The 18,369-nt window shown below is 37.2% G+C and overlaps 1 protein-coding gene across 2 annotated transcripts in view; it reads left to right on the plus strand.

The window, feature by feature from the left end:
* The window catches only part of grin2aa (glutamate receptor, ionotropic, N-methyl D-aspartate 2A, a), a 151,157-nt gene that overhangs the window by 100,387 nt on the left and 32,401 nt on the right, over positions 1-18,369 (plus strand). For both annotated transcript variants that reach the window (XM_055035359.1, XM_055035358.1), the window contains 2 exons: positions 979-1,407; positions 10,110-10,224. In XM_055035359.1, the coding sequence (XP_054891334.1) occupies positions 979-1,407; positions 10,110-10,224 (544 nt within the window). The remainder of the gene's footprint in view (positions 1-978; positions 1,408-10,109; positions 10,225-18,369) is intronic.

Consider the following 18,369-nt stretch of genomic DNA (forward strand, 5'->3'; position numbering starts at 1 on the left):
GAATATATTTTGTGAAAATTTGAGTGACAGAATTAAGTGGATTGGCTATAATCTTGTCAAATGTACTGACCAGAGTTTCCAGAAGCTATGTTTGCAAGCCCAGTGAAATAATTAGTTGGATTTTTTCTTCAGCTTGAAGTTCTTTCTCTAAATGTCCACAGTTTAGAGCTATTCCCTTTTCCCATCTGTTTCTGCACACTACCCATTAGCTGGCTGAAAGAGAACCACCAGTCCAATCCAGAGGAACAAAGAAAAGAGCAAAAACAAACTGGGCTGTTTAGAAACCTTTTGCATAAATCACAGGTCTTACACTCTCTAATAAGTGAATAAGAATTAGTTATTGTACAGAGTAGAACAGCAAACTGTTAACCGTCTATCTATTTCTATGTATAAACATCCAAATTACAATAAAATATGCTAAAGGTGACGTCATTATAAATACATCTATCACATTTTTAGCAATTGGAACAATTATTCATTGTCTCATTTAAATAAAAACATTTATAACATGTTAAATAGTTTTTTTTATGCTGTGATGTTCTTTTTTTAATAGTACGTCTATTGGTGACTCCTCCTTTTTTTAAACAGCTGAGAGAAATGATGTCTAAGTTGTTGCCAATAATTAGTTTTTAATGTTGGGTTTAATCAGCAGGCTTCTGGTCTGTAATTGACACAGCGATAACTATTTCAAACCTTTCAGAGTTGCATAACGAGTTTGTTCAGCTCCTGCTTTTACTCTATGGGCTAAAACGTCCTCAGAATCATTTTAAAGGAGAGACTTTAATATTGACATTCCATTTAGCCTTAATATATTTCCCCTGACAATCAGCACCTTGCACCTCTTAAGAGTCTTGCCACAATGACCAGTGATATCAACTATAATGGGTAATTATGGCTGCCCCAGCCAACACTTGAGCAAAGTTAATCATCTATTTGTTAAATATTAACATTTTTCTCTTGTCCCCTCTATTGCCTTAGTTTTGTGGGCTGGGACCTGCAGAATATCATCACTCTGGATGCCGTGGAGGAAGACAGTCGGTCTCAGATCATGCTCAAGAAGGTCCAGTCTCCAGTGGTCCTGCTTTACTGCTCTAAAGATGAAGCGGTGTACATTTTGGAGGAGGCTCGCTCTCTGGGTCTCACTGGATTCGGTTACATCTGGATTGTGCCGTCGCTCACGACGGGGAACCCCGAGATAACACCAGAAACGTTTCCATCGGGGATGATTTCAGTGTCGTACGACGACTGGGACTACCCGTTGGAGGCGCGCGTTCGTGACGGACTGGGGATCATAACGTCTGCCGCAGCAGCCATGTTGGTGGAGTACGGTGACATCCCAGAAGCCAGGACATCCTGTTATGGCCCAATGGAAAAGACATCGAAGCTCCCGCCGAGCGCACTACACAAGTAAGTTTTTTTAATGGATCTTTCTTGGCATTCACAATGTAAATAAATATTTCGTAGACTCAATTTAATTTAGTTTATGTGCAGCAACAAGTTCCAACATAAGATATCTGAAACATGGGACTGTGGATTGATCATAGAATATCTTGGCAGTTCAGTTTCCTTCTTTTGCTATTTTAGTCTCTTCAAACGTGACATTGGTAAATGGTAAATAGCCTTCACTTACATGCTTTGTAAAGTCTGAGAACTCCACAGCGCTTTGCACTCCTTCAGTCATTCACCCATTTATTGACACATTCACACACTGATGGTAGTAAGCTGCATTGTGGCCACAGATGCTAGTCTTTATTAAATTGTACTGAAAAACCCATAAGTTCTATTTTTTTCCAACTATGTCTGGAAAAACACAGTTGGGAATCACTGAATTAGACAATCCTGATCAAATGTGTTACACAATGCAAAATATTGTAGAATTCACAAGGTTTGTCTCAAGAAAGCAGATTTTTGGTTTACTATAAATTCTGAATTTGTATATGAAGAGAATTTTGCATTCTCATATTAATGTGTATTACTTTTCCTTTATAAATTCATTCACTTTAATTATTTATTCTCAGGTATAAAATTGTTGGAAATCTGTGCAGTTATCTTAAGTAAATAATACAAATAAAAACTACACACATTATCACAACTCCAATTAATGTAACTGATGTAGAAAACAATGAAGGCGCAATGCATGAGATGTGAGCATTTCAGGTTTATTTATGTACAACTTTCAGTAAAATAGTTAACTACAAGCAATATTACACTATGTGCAGTAGTTATGCATATATGCATAACCACACACACACACACACACATATATATATATATATATGTGTTGATGAATACACAATGGAAGTAGGATTTGGAGAGATGAGAACTGAAAATGGCAAATTCTGCCAGAGCTGCTACCAATAAAATGCCAATGATTTCCCTGTTAGAAGAAAACAAACCGAGCTACTTAATGCAAAATGCTTCAGTGAAAAATTGCTGGTTAAGTTAATATAAGAGAAATCACAGTGAATATAGCCTTAATGTTTGATGTGCCCTATTGTCTGTTTTTAAAGTGTGTCCGTTTGTCAATCTTACATAAATGAGCCATTTCTGAAAATATGCAATCACTGTTGGGCATATGACCAATAGATCTAAATTCAGGAGAGAATAATAATAAAAGACGTGAATGGAGTTTGAAGGGGTAGTTTGTGATTTAGCTAGTGAAGAGTGAGGCAGAGGAGCAACTGAGATGGGATAACAGTGGGAAGCCACTACAAATGAGTATGCTCTCAATCTGAAGAGCTCCTTGATGAGTCCTTCTGCTCTTCTTCTCATTAATTCTTGCATATCTCATTTCCTCGTCTGTGCTTCCCTCTCCTTGTGCTCAACCCCCAACAGCCAGTGGGAGATGTTGCAGGTTTTGCCAGCTCTGTCTGGTTTTCCATCTGGCAGCGGGGGAAGAGACACAACCTGTGTTTACATCCCAGTCATGTGTAAAAAATGAATATTAATGCACATAAATAAGCAAGCTTGAGTGTTTTTTAACTAAAACAAAACCAGAAGGGTTCTCTTTGTACACTAGAATGGATCTTATATTTGAAACCAGAGGAAATTATGCTGAGAAGTCAAAGTTGCACATAAAGACAATTAATCCTTTTACCAAGAAGGGCCAGTTATGTGTGTTTCCAATCCTGTTAAAGTGAAAGTTTTTCTAGCATCTGTTTTACATCAGTGAAAAATGCTTTTCCATTACGTTTCTGTTGCACATATGCAAAAATTATTAATCTATTCACACATTTATTTATTTATTTTTCATGCTTAAATATTACAGGTTACAAAAAAAAATGTGATTACAGACATCAACTATTCCATTTAATGCAAAAGAAGTGTTCAAATTATCTTTAATGACCAATAAATCAATCAAAGAAACAAATAATATCAAAAAGTACTTGTCTCCCAAACCGAATAATTTCTGTCGGGAACTTGCAGTAACTGTTTTTTTCATAGAATATGTTTAATGATTTATACTCCAGTAGGTCCATAATCATCAGTCCTAAGCTAACAGATCATGTGTATGTGGTTTTCTCAGGAAACCCTCATACACTGATGGGAAATATTCAGAGTCAGCTGATTCTGGGTTCCACGTTCTCTGCTGCCTTAGGTTGTTAGCCAGGTGATGAGTGCCTACAGATGGTTATGTTGTGGGTGAGAGGGTTCAGCCAATAGGGCTTTAGGGGCAGGACATGAGAAACATGATTGGTCAATGCTAGGTCGAGGCAACGGGCCAGTGTGGGTTGTTAGACCTGTCAGTTTCTGTCAGGGGAATTGGGGAGACACACGCTCTTGCTCTTACACACAAAAAAGGTACGCAGATGGCCTGTATCTCTAAATCTGCATAATATTTTGGATATTAATGTCCCATGTGTTTCAAAGAAAAGTTTAACAATGACATTAACCTTAACTGTTTTTAACTCATTTTGATTGGGAATATGGATTTGAAATGACAGAGAAATTAGTTGTCTCATTGACTTGTTAAGCCCTCAGCATCCTGTGCTTTTAATCGAGTTATACTTCACTCTCTTTTCACTGACAGCTGAGATGATAAATCCACAGTGACACAGCTAAGATGAATCTTTTTTACAGAGTAATAAAAAAATAAAATTAACAAAAACAAAAAAAATGAGACAAATGACAAATGACCAACTAAGAGAGCCAGCCAGTGACCTAATCACAACAAGTGACAGCTTGTGCTCTAGATAAAATGTGTATGTGAGTCTCTCTAGGTGTGTGTGGGTGCGTGCGTGTGCATTTTTTGAAACAAGAGAAATATCCCCTGTTAAGAGAGTGTTCGTTCGAGGCAGATTTACAGTGTTCTGTTCACCTTGCCATTTTGAACAGTGTGCCTTAAAAGGCTTTAGCACTTATTTACCAGTGTGTGAGTGTGTGCGTGGAAGAGGTGAGGTGGTAGTACTTTGTTCTGACAGGTAATTTCAGTGTCTCGCTGTGATGTATGATGGTTAGAACTCAGTGAGCACAAACACCCACATGCACACACTCATGCAAAAACCTGTTGCTGTCACTTGAGATGGACCTAAACTTAAAAACAAGAAATGAAACAATCAGTTTTTGTGAACAGAATCTATTTGCAGTCATCACAATGTATCACAATTTATTGTGATACTTTTATCAAATGAAAACAGCAGCTACCTTGAGACAGATGTGGTTTTATATTGTCACATTGTCAACATCTACCTTTTCATCTGTAAATGTGATCGAGAATAATAAATGTAACTGTATGTTTCATCTGAAAAAAAAAACCCAGCAGTACAAAAGATGGGGCAAAGTGCACTTGTTTACTTTTTATGCCAAATTTTCTGCTGAGCAGGCTCACAGTGGAAATACAGAACAACACCTGCTGATTTTATTCATTGTAATAAAGGGGCCTCTGTTGAATTCTTATAACACACATAGCAGGTACAGAAACCTCCATGGTGGTGACTCTACTAACCTTTGTCAGAAGTATGAGAATATCTCTCTGCTCTGACACTGCTGTTTCTTTTCTGCACTTTCTCACCTTGGGGTTGTTGTCTCTCAGCAGTCCCTTGTGAAACGTTGCAACTGGCAGGAGAAAGTAAGAGTAAAAAAAAAAAAAAAACATGATGTGATTGCTTTTAAGGAAAGCAAATGAACTGATCTACTGCCATTTTCACCACCACAATAAAATAGAATAAATTTAGTTCAAATAATTAACAAATAAAGCATATTACATGCTGCTTTTCATAGTACTTTTATAAATTGCGTGCAATATCGTACATGCTTGCCTTTCTGCTGTTCATGGAGAAACAGTAGATTTGTAAACGGCTGCAATTAGCTTGATACTTCATCAGGGAGAGGTACACGGCTCGAAAGCTAATGTTTAAGACAGCGTCGGTTTTCAATAATAGGAGTGATGTATGGGACTCCTTTAGTTTCCACGTCATAACTGAAGATTTTTTGGCATCCAGAATTTTTCCAGACAAGTTTGTCTTTCTTGTTAAGGAATGGTTGAGTGTGATAACCTTCTTCTAGCCATCTGGTCAGCACTGCACAGAACCAGATATGGCAAAGACACAATTATGTATTGCTCTGACTAGAAAAAGCCAGAAAAGCCCCCAAAAAAACTTTAGAATCTCTGCTTTGCTCTTTGGGAAATCAGTAGAATTTGTAAAGAACAGCATGAAAATTGTAACCTCGAACACAGTTTTGTGAAATCTCTGTGATTTTGCAAATGAAAACATAAGGTTTCTCAAAAGCACTTTAGCTGAACCAATGTTGCGTATTTTTTGTTTATCTTGTGAGCTCGATATGTCATTAAACTCCTCCTAAAAACATGCTTTTAATACATTTTTGAATAGTGTGATTGCACAGCCGACTGGCGTTGTAAACATGGAGAAAAGCTTCTGGATTTTGTCATGTTTAAATAGCTTCTCCTTTATTTCTCTCACACAAGCATAGCATGTGCATTCGTGGTCTTCACATATCTCAAGTGCTCTGACAGTATACATCATTGCTCTGACTACTCCTTGTCTTAACAAGGATAAATGTCTCCATCTCTGACGCACGCTGCCTTGCGCAGATCATCTTATCATGCTTGCAGGGAGAACCCCCGCTTCAGGAGCGCGGCCTCAAATGAAATGCAAAGCTCTTATCATAATGTAAACCACAACTTGAAATGGGTTTTTTATTGTCAGTTCAATTCATAAACTGACATCAGGAAAATAATATCAAGGCACTTTACAGGATACAACTCAATGTAACCATGAATTTAAATATGTACGGTCCAAAGGAAGTCAGTTTAGTTTGAACTCATTTGAAATCAGTTCAAACTGATTCTACTTCAGCAATAAAGTGCTGAAATGAAATTAAATAAAATGTAAAAAAAAAAAAGTGTTGCTTTTAAATTAAATATTTAAATATAAAAAACATGTCCCCCTAATAAAGTTATTATTGTCTGCCACATGCAGTGTTTTTACAAGAAGAGAAAATGTGCAGAATTTATCGCTGTTGGGGAAAAAAAGCATAAATTCAGAATTTCTTTTGCCCTTTTTCTGTCTACTGTCTCATGCTAAGCTTACTTTGCTACTATTACCCCCACCCGCTCATCTTCCACTTCACTTTTACAATCACTTATACGCCAAAATAGGAAGAAAGGAGCAAGAAATAACTCTGCGGATATTTTTACCCCAACCTTGTTGAAGGATAGTCCTCTTCCTCTCCTGCCATGCATTCTTTCCATCTCTTTCACTTGGCCTCATTCATCTTCCAACCCATCCTCATTCCTGTGGGTGCTCCATCTTTGCTGTCTCCCCACGCCTGCATCCTCTTCTTTCCCCCTGAAGAATAAGGAGGTTACAGATACGAAGATGATTGGACAATGAAAAAAAAAACACAAGACAAAAAAAACACCAAACAATTACTTCAGCGTAGGTGGCAGAACTAATGGGGCGACATGGAGTGCTGTTGAGGTGTGGAACATGGTTGTCTATGTTTAGGTGTGAGCAGAAATGTTCATCCAGGTTGGATGGGGGTCATTTTGAAACAAACACGTTTAAGTCTATGTCCATATCCTAGCAACACCCGGTGGGTCCACCTGTTCTGTGGGTTTTTGCCAGAAAAGGAGTCCAACATATAACCAATCTGTTAAATATTTAATGAAAGCATGCAACAATAGTGTTACATTAGCTTCAATTCAAAGGATGTGCGGTGTTAATTGATTAATTAATAATAAAAAAATATCAATTTCTAGAAATTTAAAGCTTGATGTATTTTAATGACATATATTTTATTAATTTCATGGTTTGATTTTTTTTTTCTTTTACCATTTTTTAACAGGGAAATTTTTCCATGATTGAGTAAGTTGCTCAATCAATAACCTTTGCACTCACAGCATGCTATGTTTCTAGGTTATTTCTAAACTGACAAAACACGCACCTTAGAATCAAATACTTTTGCTTCCTTACAAACCAAATAATTGTACTTAATTAATGAGTTCATTCTCACCAGCAACAACTTGAATGCTCATGTGGGCACCATTTAGCACCAAACACTATCTGTCAATAGTCTGCACCCCATGCACTATCAATATAATATTTGTATTTATTTATTTTTTCATGAGCCATTGTGCCAGAGGTAGTATGTCTAAAACAGCTCCTTGATGAACTAAGCAGAATATAATTAAATTAGAATTTAAATGAGAATGTATTGTACGCCACAGTCATTTTGGGACAATTCATATCAAAATATTTCTTAACTGCTCACTCAAAAACTGAAGATTATGAATCTAATGCTGTAAGCGCGTCAACACACTGGGCAAAGACACTTAAAGCTGACGAGCAAGCATTTTCTGATAGATTTCTACTTTTTTTTTCTCCATTCAACTTAAAAAACATTTTTTGTGACTTGCCAGCTTTTCACTGCACCAAAGTCTTTTGCACAATGTCCTACATGAAACACCTCACCTGCTGCATTAAACTGTGGCTTTGCACACTGGGCCACATGCTCCATTTAGAAGTCCACCCTGTCGCCTGCTCTCAAGACATATCAGAGTAGGAAGGAAAATCGGAGCAAACTCCTCTGTGTCGTACAGGAGCGCTGACAGAGGGAGTAAAGGAGAAGGAGTAGCGAAGGACAGTCATGATTAATGTGGAGCCTGTGTGGACCCAAGAATATCTCCCTACTGCCCTCCATCTTAGCTAATGTGACCTGCCATATGGGTCAACCATTACAGTCTGTGTACGTGGTTGTGTGTTTTGTGTCTTATGCCTAATAATATGTGAATCAATGGCAAGTGATTCTGGGAAATAAGATGACCAGTTGATTATTTTTCCAAATTTGCAAACAGACTTCTGGAGATTTAACCAAAGGAAAAACAGATAAAAAAGGAAAACTTTGTTGGGCAAATTAACAAGAAAAACTACATGTTAGACAATCTACACTCATAGAAATAAGATAATAAAATGATTTAATTAACAGATCCACCTTCATCACCATGGATAAAACATAAATTGTGCTTTACACTTAAAAAATAAAAATAAAAAAATAAAGCAAAAAAAAAATCATATTTCTTGAGTTAGATAATAATCTTCCTGTCTGTAAGCTGCCATAGTGCAGATGTCATTCTCAAGTACATGCTGTCAGATTAGGAATACATCAGTCTCAGGGAGTCCTCACTCTCATTCAGATGAAGACATCCATGTTTTTTATTGCTTTGCATCAAAAGGCCAAAAAAAGGAAAAATCATCTTTCATAAAACAGAAGATGAAAAATGATTTCCCCAAAAACACACTTATTGAATTTTGTTCACATCACAAAATAAAATTGTAATAACTGTCAAAGATAACCTGAGTGAATACAAAAAGCAATTTCAAGTTTTGATTAAACTTAAATTTAAGATACAAAATTGCTATCCAAACCAACTTGGCTCTATGTGAAAAAGTAATTGCCCCCTAAGCCTGACTGGCTGGCTGTGTTACCCTTGGCAGCGACATTTGCAAATTAAATGTTTGTGATGACTGGCAATGAGTTTTGGCCCACTCTCCTTGTTTTAATTTAGACCGTTTGCATTTTTAAATCAAGAAACATCTGTGTAAGGTCATTTCTTAGCATCCCAAATTGATTTAAGCTTAGACTTTGATTAGGCCCCTCCAGAACCAGAAACGTTTTGTTTTTCATGTTTTATTGTTTGTATTTATGTATTATTCAGATCATTTTCCTTCTGCATAATTCTAATACTATTACATTTTAAGGTATAACACATGAGACTGTGCGTCAGTATTTTCTGATTAAGACCAAAATTCATGGTTCCAATAATCACTTTAAGTCATTCAGGTCCAGAAAATCATATTTTGTGAGGGATCATGAAAATGTTTTTGACTGATTATAGTGAGTTTTTGGTCAGCAGTGAGTTTAGCTTTAGATCTTCCCAAAGACTATCTTTTGGCTCAGTCTCTTTTTTGATTGATGAATTGTGAGCCCTGATCTCAACCCAGGTTTATGTGGCCTACAGTGGTTTAGATCATATTTGTGCATTTTGAAATCACAAAGTCTTTTATGTTCTTGGAGCAATTTTTGTTGGTTGGACCCTTCTGAAAAGTGTTCATACCACTTTCCAGATTTTTAGATGTCAATAAGTTCGCTTGTAATTTGTTTCTGAATTTTGTTAGATTTAAGTTTGTTTCTTTTTGTGATCTTCATGCAGTCAGAGAGGTTCTGTCAAAGTGTTGTCCTGATTATATAGACCAGACTGCAATGAGGCCTGGATTTGTCTAATGAAGTTAAACTAAAAAAAAAAAAAAATGAAGAAAAGTCTCACTTAATTTATAATTTAACGGGGACATTTAGATATGTTTTACACATGACCATAATAATTTGGATTGTTTTGTTTTTTTCTAATAAAATTTATTTTATTAAATATTTATTGAAATATTTCTTTTTATTGTTTCCATATTTTTGGAACTGTTTAATTCCTTTAATTTTGAAAGATAGTGACATCAGTCCAAGCAAAATGAACAACTTGTAGATGGTAAATTTATGTTTCAGATTATGATTTGTGCTTATTTTATTTCCTCCTCCTCTCTTGCCCTTCTCATCCTCTCCCCTTACTCCTCTTAATTATCTGCGCCTTTTGCTCTCAGGTACATGATGAACGTGACATGGGATGGCAAGGACTTGTCATTCACAGAGGATGGCTACCAAGAATACCCAAAGCTTGTTGTCATTGTTCTCAATAAAGAGAGAGAGTGGGAAAAGGTAAGACCCGCATGTATCTTAGCTCGGCTTTGTATTGCTTGCAGACTGCAGTTCTCACCTAATGTTATGCAAAACGTCATTATAGAATCTCTGTGCCATTTTTCATGCACATGCACATTGCTGGAGTTTAGTTTGAACGTTTGTATAATAGGGTATTGTGCCCGTGCCTTGAAGATTCCCTGTTGCATGTCATAAACCTTCATCAAGCAATCTCAACTTCCAAGTCCACTGAATTAGTGCTATTGAAGCTAAAATGTCATTTATATGATATAAACCTGTTTTATATAAATCTAGTGTACATATAAGTATTATTTTTATTTCCACCAAAAAACTAACATTAAAGTGCTACAAGCCAACAGACTACATTTAGTACAAGATGCTAATTTCCATAAATATCCAAAATACAGCGTTGCATTTGAAGCATCTTATGCTATAGTGTGTTTAATTGTTTTCCAGATAAGCCATGCTGCTACGGATTGTTTTCTTATCAAAAATTTAAATGAAATGGGGGATTTTCAATACATCACAGACAACATGTGGCACATTGATAATTTATGCAAGTATTTCACAAATGTATAGGCTTGACTCTAAATGGATGTAATTCAGATTCATACTTTTATTATGCAGAAGTCCTGCCTGTGCAGATGAAGAATTATTAATCTCATCTTGCCGAATGACTGGATGTGGACATGCAATATCCGCACCAGGCATATCAATGGTACACTTACCTAATACATGTGACAGAAACTTAGTGTTTCTCAAAATGTGTAAAACAATTTTCATCTTTGGAAAAAAAACAAAAAAAAAATTTGTAAATATGTAAATATTTGTAAATTCTAAATATGTCAACATGCATTGCAGGAGTGTGAAAGTAGCATATTTTTGTCATGCCTTGAATTTGAAATTGTTGCAGTTAATAAAAAAATTAGATAAAAGAGATAGACCCATGAAGGGCCTTAATTCTTTTTTTAAGAACACAGAAGGTATTGCAAGTTGCCATTAACCAACTGTGTGAAGAATATATTTGGTTAATCAAACTTAAATAATATAAAATGGATATTTTTGGTTAGTTTTTGTTCAGTGTGTCTAACGTCCTCTGCGGGGAGGACTTTAGTGTGCTAAATTATGGGCTTCATGTCTCCGACCCTGTGTCTAATGCTTTTATTAACTGGATGGAATTTCTATAATAGTATATCATTTTCACTTTGTTTCAGTACAATCAAAAACCAACATATAAAATCTGTGCTTACCTCAAGCTCAAATTTAAACAGGCAAGTTATCTTAGAAAAAAGAAAAAAAAAAACTTTAACATTGTATTTGAAACTTTGTTCATCAAAAAATACGCTGTTGATCAGTGACCTCATTTGAAAATAGGGCTATAGATTTTCTTAAAGGACTAGTGTGTGGAAGGCGGTTTGATAAATGGCCACTGGAAATGCTATTCTAGATGTTGTAATGGACTTTAAATGGCAGCCATGCATCTTTATACCTACATTGGGCTTCCTCACTCTTGTTCAAATATCTTATAGTTAATACCCTGATCATTCACGCTGTGGAATGGGAGAAGAGGCAAGTTTCATAGTATAAGTAGAAGAGTTGTAGATACAGAGAAGAGCTTAATAGCAAGAAAGGAAAGATTGATTGTAAATTAGTTTTATCCTGGGTTTGTTTTCATCCCCTCTGTCAGATTATCCAACTTTTTGGCATTTTTTAAAAATCTGCTGCACTCACTTTCCTTTCTGAGTCTTTACATTTTACTCTGTAGTTCCATATTTTTCCACCCTCGTCCTCCTTCCTGTCCTCCTTCACTATCCGTCTCTAAACCCAATAATCCGCACACTCTGATGCTGGGCTCTCTTATAGCACCTCAGAGCAGAGTTAATCAAAACCTGAGATGTCTGTTATCAGGTTGGCAAAGGGTCACAGCTCTCTTGTGTGTGCATGGGCACACTTTTTGCCGCTTAGCACTGGTAATCAGCAGAAACACTATTGGTGAAACTTGTGCTGTAATCAGTCTGATATACCTTAGGTTATATCTTCCTGTGTGTCCTTTGTGTGGAGCAACTTGCACAGTGTTCGACAATTTTTGGAGCGGCTTTGTCATATTTCACGCCGACATACACACAAACCTTTGTTAGTGTGTCGAGGACAAGAAGTGTGTCGTGAACAGAGAGTCTATGAAATTGATCCGTGCCACTTCTCTGTGGTGCAGAAAATTACTCTGAAACCCAAAGAGAGACACCGGCACCCAAAGTGGAAACATAATTGGGAGCTTTTCAATCCATGCACCAGAAATCAGTGGCAAAACAAGTGAATTGTGTGCATGCACTAAAATATAGATATGCACTAAAAGTATTGAATGTGTTCCCTAGGGGTGCAAGATGGATGGGGAGGGAAAAGAGTGCAATACCAAATGATCAGGAAAGGAACAGAGACAAAGAGTTTGGCTTAGGGAGTGAGAGGAAATGAGTGAGAGAATGGCACAGGCAATGCATCAAACAGAGTGAAACATGAGGCACGTTAATAAAAAGGATGTGAAAGCTTTGTGTTTATTTCAACACCTACAAGTGTTTAGCATTCACATGTTTGAAAGATCCACATATGCTTCCCCTGTAACAGTTAAACTACTGCTGTGGTTTGAACTTAATAAGTTCAGCGACATCTAGTATAATCCCCATACATTAAAATAATGAAAAGGTATTTGATCCTCTTAAGCCACTTTAATGGGGATACCTTGCTGGGACTGTGTTGAACTCCTTTTAATACTGCACAGTTATTCAAGAAGTAGAGTCAAAAATGTATCAGGAACATTCCTGAGAAATTTTGGACCATTTCAGTAACCGCATGCAATTGGTACAGTTTGTAAATTATCCTGTTCCACGATCTCACCAGCACCCAATTAGCTTGAAATCTGATGATTTGGATATACTTGGGTTGGGCCTTTGTCCTTTAAGTCATGGCCAGTTGTGGATTTGAAACCATGCTTAAAGTTTGCCCAAAAACATATAGCACTTACACTACCACCCTTGTTAATATAAACTCAGACAGATCCATGCATTGCTTTCCCAGAATTTTATTGTCTAATTTTGGTGAAACTGTGTAATTTTTCTGTTCTTAGCTGACAGGAGCTGCACTTGTTGTATTCTATCGGGTTAGAGCTACCCAACTACCCAAGTTAGATAAATGCCTGTAACTGTGACTGGTTAAGTCCAGGTTAAGGTGACTACCAGAAGATGGAGAATGACAGAGCTTTTTCATCAATGCATTGTTTTGTTTTTTTTTACAGGGAAATTTCAAGATGACAATGCCAGGATTTATCAGGCTGAAATTGTGAAAGAGTGTTACAGGGAGCATGAGACACTGTTTCCCACGTGGATCAGCCTTCACAGAGTTCTTACCTTAACGCCACTGAGAATCTGTGATGTTCTGGAGAAGGCTTTGCACAGTGGTTGCACTTTTCCATCATTAAAACAAGATCTTGGTGGAAAGTGAATGCAACATTGGATGGGAATAAATCTTGTGGCATTGCAGAAGTTCATCAAAACAATGCCACAGCAAACAGTCAAAGTTAAAGGTGGTCCAATGAGTGTGGGACCTGTTTTTTGTTTTTCTTTTTGAGTTTGTTGGGAATTGCCTTTTTAACCAGTCTATATGCAATACATAAACAAAGTATAAGTGTAGAAATTTACATATTGTTACGTTGCTTTATTATGCCTAAAAAAGTTCTAAATAATAGCCACACCTTCAAAAAAAAAGTTTGTGTTTTGTATGCAACTTGACTAATTAAATGAGAAGACTATACTTACCTTATAAAGCAACTTTTGTTCCAGCACAGCGGATGGAGAATGCAAATGCAAATTGCTTCTGAAACTGCCACAGAGTTTGCATCCAGTTCACAAAATAATTATTACAGACAACAAGGGATTTGTGCTTGAAGAATCACAATATGGAGCACAGACACACAAGGAACCCATGTGCACACACCCACACCTCCAGGTCGACACATAATCACAGGAAGGCTTTTTCACATGCAGCCGTCACTGTTCTTTGAATCTCAATAAAAGAACTGCACTTGAAAGGGAAAAACAATAAATCAGTGATTAGAGTCTTCTCTCACTCTTCCTCTTTCTCTGTGCCCTCGTTTTGCACTCACAGACGCTGGCTCGCACGCGCACCGTGACGCAAGCCGGCGGACGCAGCACACATGCAGGTCCCCGCGCACACGTTCACAGAGGAACACTCAAAGCAAGGGCTGGAGGGAGAGAAGCAGAATCCATTTTACCGACGTAATTTTGTCTGACAGGAGTGACAGATACTGTTTTATGACTGAATGGGTTTCTCCACGCTATTAGGAACTCATTCTCCCATAATGCATCTTGCCACAGTGATAACTCTCCCCGTGAGACTGGCATAGAGAAGGTGCTCAGAGAAGGAGCCTTGAACATAGTTTTCGTTCATGTTTTGATTGATTGTTATAACATTTTCTGACTTGATTAGCCTGATTTTGGTGAATTACAGCATTTGACAGTCAAATACAGCACTGCAGAAAGCTCAAGTGATGAAAAGAAATATATTAGAATTGATACATTATTCCTATTTGTTCTTTGTTTTTATACAAATGTCACAAATAACTTGAAATCAAAATACAGTGCACTGAAGATCAGAATAAAATTGCCCAGAAAGACCTATCGTGGCTCTTAATCTCTGACCGGTGATAATGTGATAGCCTCTTTGCTTCCTGCAATGCAGTAATCCCGCCGGCCCTATCATTTTAACCTCCCACTGGCCTAACTGTCAGATCACATCCATACATTTTGTGCAACAGTCTTAGCATTGTGTGCATGTAATATCTGGTATTATGTCCAAGCAGATTCAGCTTTCTCTCTCTTTTTTTCTCTCTCTCGGATGGTCGATAAACTCAAGCTCTCCTCCTTTCTGGGCATTAATTTATAACCCTTCTTTCTTTAATTAGAGAGAAGAAGACACTGGGGAAGGAAGGAGGGATGATGAGAGCAGTAGGACAGAGAGGGGATTGCTGAAGTCAGCTTCATTGTTCTATCTTCCTCCTCCTCATCCTCTCATTTTGCAAAGTGTCTTCCACGAATATTTGACTCACTTTGTTACTAGATTACACTATTGACTGAACTGATCAAAGATTTTTCAATTGTGCTCGTCAGGTTTGTTATAAATGTGCATGAGAGCACTGCATGAGTGCGCCAAACAGGCACAATATTATGACCACTGACAGGTGAAATGAATACATCTGATAGCGCACGATACAGCCTGGAATTCACACAATCTTGTGAAAACCATTTTCTCACCATCATTTCAGTCTTCAGACCCATTTATTCACAAAATGAGTTTGGCTGTTTCTAACACTGTCATGCATCGCTGCCTTGATGCTTTGAGTACATTCATTAAAGTGATGTGATTGTAAAGCAATCTGGCCACTTGATGGCAGTTCTGGGTTAATTTTGGAACAAAATGGTGAACTCACTCATGGAAATCTTGATAATGTACATTCTGTGGAAAAGGCGTCAAAAGAAGCGACAGATTAGAGAGAGGTGGTCTGAGCAGTCATTGCAATTTCTGTCTCCTTCATTTCTTTTGCTGTTTGTGTAACTGAACTGCTATTATAGTCCAGCTTGGTCCAATCCAGATGCAACCCTCATCTGTTCATCTGTACCTTCTTCACAGAGTTCACCTTTAAATTGTGTTCAAAATGAAGTTGAGTGCTGTTTTAACTTGCACCTTGAGAAAAATAACATTTAGCATTATAATGTGTACTAATCCATTGGATTGGTAGTCAGCTCATAAAATGAACAATGTGCAACATATTAGCATCCTGATTGGCACGAGTGCATATTACAGTGAGCCAGTTATATAAGCAATGAGCAATAGTAGATAATATTTTCCCACAGTATTAAATAAGCTGAAGCGCAAGAAGTGAAAAGGCATGTTTATAGTAAGCATCAGTCTATTGAGTTTGACTAATTTATCAATTACTGATAAAGAGGCAAGCAGCTTTTGGGCTCTGTTGATAAAAAAACAACCTTTGTATCCAGATCCTCAAATGTGACGGGGAAGATCTTGGGTAACACAAGCGGTGATTTAGTTTGTACAAATAGGTGCAAAATTATTTGTTTACTCTTCTTGGATTTTCGAAGTCTGAGATACATTTTTTGGAGGCATTCTTGAGGCGCAGATTAATGCATCTTACATTTAAGAGTGTTTCAACTTGGAATCGGCGCGTCTAGTTCAGGGTCACATTTAGATGGCCTCTTTTTCTATTCTGCAGTTTTGCTGATATACCCTTTTTGGCAAGTTTCTTTAAGGTCATTTACATACTTCCAAAAGCATTAAGTTACACATAAACAAACAGGAAATATATCATAGTGAGTTGAGACTTTTGTAAGGCACCTGCATAATGTAATTTAATGTTGTGAAAAATGACAATAGCATTTATAATCATTATTGTAGCTGTGACGCACAGTGGTGTGCCAGTGCTGTTTGTTGTCTTTCTTATTCACCCTAAGCCTCACTATTTCCTTCATCACTAGTCCCTTTTCCTACTGACACAAGCATGTGTGTCTGTAGACGCAGTCACTCACATGTGAAATGCAAAACAGCTGGGCTAAGACAGATAGCCAAAAGCGGACAATCCCCAGAGACTGAAGGTGACACACCAGAGAACCGCACCTCGACATACTGTCCTGCTTCACTCTCTCTTTGACACAATTTCCTACACACACACACGCATGCACGCAGACACGCAGGCACGCCGGCACGCACTTCTAGGGCTGCGGCTGACAGCAGAGTGAGCTGTTGACAGTCTCGCAGGCTAACAGTGGAGAAGAGACTCTAATCCCTGTCAAAGGGTAGAAAACCACTCAAAGCAAAACAATTAAAATGCTAATTTCATTTCCTTCTCTCTTCTTGCCTGTTAATAATTTAGCCAAGCATATGGGCTTAGAACAGGCAGCGTGTAAGGGTTTATGTGTTCGTAGGTAAAAGCACCATTTTGTGACTGCAGGGTCAAAGGGGAGGCCAGATTAAAACTGATCCGTGAATCATGTGTGTAAAAGTGCCAAGTGGGTGCTTTGAAAAAAAGAAAGGAAAAAAACTACTAATTTGAGATACAATAGCCGGCCAACAGCTGGTAGGTTGGCTAGAATTTTTTCGACAAATGGCCTGCAAAAAAATATGAATCCCAATTTAACTTCATTGAGGAAATGTTGACCGAGCTTTTTAATTTTTGTCTTTAAAGGTATCTGTTCCTGAATATGTAAGTGAATCATCTCTAATACTGTCGTATTGGGCACCTATCCAAACTAAACAACTCCAACATTCCGGTATGTGGTAAAATGATCAGGCAATTTTCAACACCCAGAGAATATAGACGTATTACACTCATATCCATGAAAGAATGAAAATTTGTTTGTCACATAGACAAACAAAATGCCTTCTGGAGGAAAGGTTTTATCATTAGATAAAGCAAAGGTTTGACTTCTTTGCTACAATGACAAAACATTTGTTTGGAAGTCCAGGTGAGGCTTTCAAACTTAAGAGTATTAAGCAAATATATGGTGGTTGTAGCATCATGTTGTAGGTCTGTTTCACTGCCAGTGGAATTAATGAATTGAAAACATTGAATGGAAAAAATTCAGATGAAAAACTATTCTCAAATTCTTCAGCTTATTCTCAAATTAACATCTTGATAGTTTTGTCTCTAATAGGATAGGGATCACTGACAGACATCAGAACAGATTTAAAATTGGATAAATAAGGAATGACTTATGCTTCTAAATTTGCTGACATCTAAACTATTTTGGAACTGTGAAAAGTATGCTTAAATGTGGGATCTACGCCAACAAACAGATCATTGAAAAAATGTTCTACCTTTACTAATTTGAAGAATTATGCCACAAGTGTGTAATTCAAACCAAAAGTGTGTGGTTTTTCTGCAAATCCCTATGATGAGATTAAATAAATCTACCCTAGAAACACTATGAGATGACTCTGCAATTCATGCTTATATGAAGCCAGGAGACAGTGAGGAAGAAGAGGTAGAGGCAAGATTTCTACAATAGAGGGGAATTTTGTGTCTCTTATTAATATAATAGACCATGCAAATTCTTATATCTG

This window comes from Poeciliopsis prolifica, unplaced genomic scaffold (assembly GCF_027474105.1).
Source record: "Poeciliopsis prolifica strain line A6 unplaced genomic scaffold, Auburn_PproV2 SCAFFOLD010, whole genome shotgun sequence".
NCBI lineage: Eukaryota > Metazoa > Chordata > Actinopteri > Cyprinodontiformes > Poeciliidae > Poeciliopsis > Poeciliopsis prolifica.